Here is a 3761-nt window from a genome sequence, read left to right on the forward strand (position 1 = left end):
TACCATTTGATCCCAAGTACATCCACAATCTACAAAGCAATAATTTAACCTAAACCTCACAACACTTTACTACAAGAATATAGAAAAAATTAAATACAAACTTGAAGTATTTTTTACTGAGGCAAAAAACATTATTATATAATCACCGACGCTCACACCTTATTTATACTAAACAATAGGAAACTTTGTGGAACGTGTATTATTTTCATGGCCCAACAATTTATAAACACGATGGATCCAATATCATTTCGAAAACTGATTTACTGTTTGAATCGGGCCGCGTTAACAACACCATATCATTGAATTTTATATAATGTATGTAAAAACATTGATAAACTTAGTTATTAGTTATATTTTTATTGGATTAACTATTTTACACTTAAAAATTTAAATAATTTTGGAAAAGAAAGATAGTTAAAACACATTCTTAAAACCGCGTTATAAAAATATGTTATTTAAAAATTAATATTAATTAAATATGTTGCTGAAATCAATAATTAAAATTTAAGTAGTGAGTAACAAATATAAGAATTTAAAAGTTTACAAAAATTATTATATAAACAAATGTGGTTAAATTAGTTTTGAGAAATTCAATTTATATTAAAATGTTTCTTGTAGTAGTATTGTTAAACTTATTTACGTAATTTATATAAATAAATATGTTGCTGAAATCAATAATTAAATTTAAGTAGTATAGCATATATAAGAATTTAAAATTTTACAAAAATTATTATATAAAAAATTGTTGTTAAATTAATTTTGGGGAATTCAATTTCTTTCTATATCTGTCCACCCAAAAATAATCTATTTTTTATTTAGTTTTCATTCTATTTCATTTCTTTTATATTTGTTTTTTTATAATTATTTTGTCTTTATTTTACTCTAAATTGTAAGAAAGTAGAAATAAAAATTAAACGGATAAATCTTTGAAGAAAAAAAAAATAAAGATTATAATACAGTTTCATATATTCAAGTAATTAAATATATATTTAATCATCAGATTTAAAAAAAATCAAATTAAATGTTGAAATGATATAACCTTTACAAGATGGGAAATTTGCCTCCTGAAATATAACCATAATTTTGACACTATTCTCTTTCTTTCGTTTTTTCTAATATGCAAAGTTCATTTTCATTTTTTTTAATATTGATCGGTTTTTAATGTTGATCGGATGTGAAAAGAGCACTTTTCAACATTCTTTATAATGTGAAAAGATTATTTTTCAACAACATTCTTTATATATAATATTTTCATTTAATTATTTTAGTATCCAACAACCCACCATCAAATTAGCTTAACAGAAAACAGAGTTATCATAAAACACAAGCATCATTATCATTTATATGCTCCATTAGCTTATTCATACAAGTCAGGTGAGTTATGATAAAACACAAGCATCATTATCATTTATTGTTACATTACCCGATCGATACATATTTCCACGCTCTCTCTATATGAGCTCTTCCACCATCACACGTTTTACTTTCATATTTATTGCTCAGGCTGTGCATCCACAAAATAGGATTCGCTCTGCTTCTTTATCAGCTTCACAACCTTCTCACCAGACGCAGGGAACGTAACATCCAACACCTCTGTTGGTATCTCGCTTATCACATTGTCTTTGTCACCTTCAAATTTTCAATCACCAATCCACAATCGTAAATAAACAAACTTTCATGTGCCATAAAACAAACAACTACACTATATTCAAATTGAGGGAGATATATCATATGATATACCTGCAAGGAAGTTTCTCTGGTTGTTCTCAGCATTGATACCGAAAGCAAAGAAATTCAGATTGGAGGTAGCGTTGATGGCAACCGGATAAGCTGTTGGAATTATAAATACATCATCTTCAGACAACTCAGCTCTATACCTCTGCATTTCCCACCTTTCCTCTTGTTCTTGTTGTTCTTGTTGCTGCTTCTGTTGTTCTCTTTGGCCAACAAGTTCAAGCTTTCCGTCTCCTTTAATAACCACCGCTATCACCCTGGCCCTAGAATTGTAGTGTGGTATAAGAAGGCTTCCCTAATGTTTATAAAAAAGAAACCATTATTTAATTATGTTCTCAGTACTAAGATTTTATATATAAGACGACACAACCGTTGAGTTTGTCCATATAGTTTTCCTTCGTGTTACCTGTTTCATATCCACATAACTGATGAACACGTCCAAGTCCTTAAGTTGGCGGTTGTTCTCCGGTGTGATCTCAAACAACCTTCCAAATTTGTTGGCGTAGATGGGTTTGCGGTTTATGAGGTTGAATGGTTCATTTTGGGAGGAAAGGGCTTTCCTTGAACTAGATTTGGCATGTTTGATCAATTCACGAATCTGTTCCCTTTTAAGTTCAACAATCACTCCCTCTTGCTGACTCTCCTCACCTTGCTGTTCCTCGTCTCCAAACAGAACCCTGTTTATCTCCTTGAACTCAGTCTACAAAAATCGTGCAACTGACATTTAGACAAGCTAAATGGAAACGAAAATGTGTAATTAGATGTTGTGTTCTTGCTTACATCGAAGGAGGCCTCTAGAACATTCTTGCTGAACCCTTGCAAGTAGGACTGTTGGGCTTCTGTGCTAGATAAGAAAAAGTCCTACAGGGCAAACATTTATCGTCACATTTAGAGAGAAAATGCAAGTTAAAAGAAAAAAAGGTTAGTTGGGAATCAGAAAAGGCAGTACTTGAAATATGTGAGGGTTGTTAACGGGTATGGCGAGTTTGATTATTCTGAGATCCTCGTTGTCGTCAGGGTTAATCAAAAAGAAAATGGTTCCTGCAGGGATTTTCTGGGCATCGCCTTGCTCAAGAATGTAGGATTCTCTGCCATCAGGGTTCACCAATGTGATTACGGGTCCACCTGTAATTAACAACTTGATCACTATCATTTTTGCGGAGAAGCAAATATGAAGTTCTGTTACTAGCGATTATTAGTTTATTACTTACCGTTAAGGACAAATAGGAGCAAATCGGCATCAGCGTAGTGAGGAAGAAGGAGGGTGTTGGGTTTGGACTTGAACTCTACAAGACGGTAGTTTTCAAGATTCTGAATTTGTTCGGAGCGTTGGTCGAACCTCTGGAGCACACGAAGGTGACCATATTGGTTTCTGTATAGAGTGTGGAACCACTTGTCGGAGTTGAAGTAGAAGGGGTTGTCTTCTGACTCTTCTTGGCTCTGTTGGTGCTCCTGGTGAACAATGCCGAAGGAGACAGAAAGTGAAGCTAGGAAAAGAATTCCGAACAACAGTAGCAGTGGAACCCTTGCTCTCGTCATGGTATAGTATTACTGAATATCGTGTGAGTTATAATACAATACTTGATGATGGGTGTGGAAAACACGGAGCGATTATGGGTATTTATAGTTAGGTATACAAGAGAGAGGCCACAAGAAAACTAACAAAACCGAGGCTTTTAAGGTGGGGAAAGGATTTTGATATGTTGACAAAGTTTTTGTTAACAAATGAAACAAAAACCGGATGCATGCATGAACATAGACGTCACGCGGCAAGCTGCAATAAAAATGGTCCGTGCATGGTGATCTCAGTGACAGCAAAGGTTTCCTTGAATAGAAAAGAACAAACAACTAAAGATTTTCCTATGGCTTCACTGCAAAAAGAAAAACGGAAACGGGTTCCTATGCAGGCCATGGATCTCTTTTCTATTTAACAAACACCTCGTCATGGTATAATATAATAATACATAAAGTCAAAAACATCTTTACATCACTCATCATAAATGCGTTTCAATTGACGATTATATTTT

At 33.3% G+C, this 3761-nt stretch overlaps 1 protein-coding gene across 1 annotated transcript; it reads right to left on the minus strand.

The window, feature by feature from the left end:
* Positions 1-1311: 1311 nt before the first annotated feature.
* LOC114168826 (beta-conglycinin beta subunit 1-like) lies at positions 1312-3348 on the minus strand. The gene is made up of 6 exons (XM_028053790.2): positions 2946-3348; positions 2684-2859; positions 2515-2595; positions 2141-2434; positions 1741-2029; positions 1312-1629 (listed from the first exon to the last, which is right to left on the minus strand). The coding sequence occupies exons 1-6, from the start codon at positions 3271-3273 to the stop codon at positions 1493-1495; spliced, it is 1305 nt and encodes a 434-aa protein (XP_027909591.2). The 5' UTR covers positions 3274-3348; the 3' UTR covers positions 1312-1492.
* Positions 3349-3761: the final 413 nt, after the last annotated feature.

Source organism: Vigna unguiculata, chromosome 11 (genome assembly GCF_037176805.1).
Source record: "Vigna unguiculata cultivar grain cowpea cultivar isolate G323 ecotype 2 chromosome 11, ASM3717680v1, whole genome shotgun sequence".
In the NCBI taxonomy this organism is placed as follows: domain Eukaryota; kingdom Viridiplantae; phylum Streptophyta; class Magnoliopsida; order Fabales; family Fabaceae; genus Vigna; species Vigna unguiculata.

Bases quoted from the DNA above. Each gene is read 5' to 3' on its own strand.
- LOC114168826 (XM_028053790.2), bottom strand. From the start codon at position 3,273: ATGACGAGAGCAAGGGTTCCACTGCTACTGTTGTTCGGAATTCTTTTC. The intron at 2,030-2,140 runs GTAACACGAAGG...TATAAACATTAG, and splicing joins GTTATGTGGATATGAAACAG to GGAAGCCTTCTTATACCACA. The intron at 1,630-1,740 runs GTATATCATATG...GAAAATTTGAAG, and splicing joins CCAGAGAAACTTCCTTGCAG to GTGACAAAGACAATGTGATA.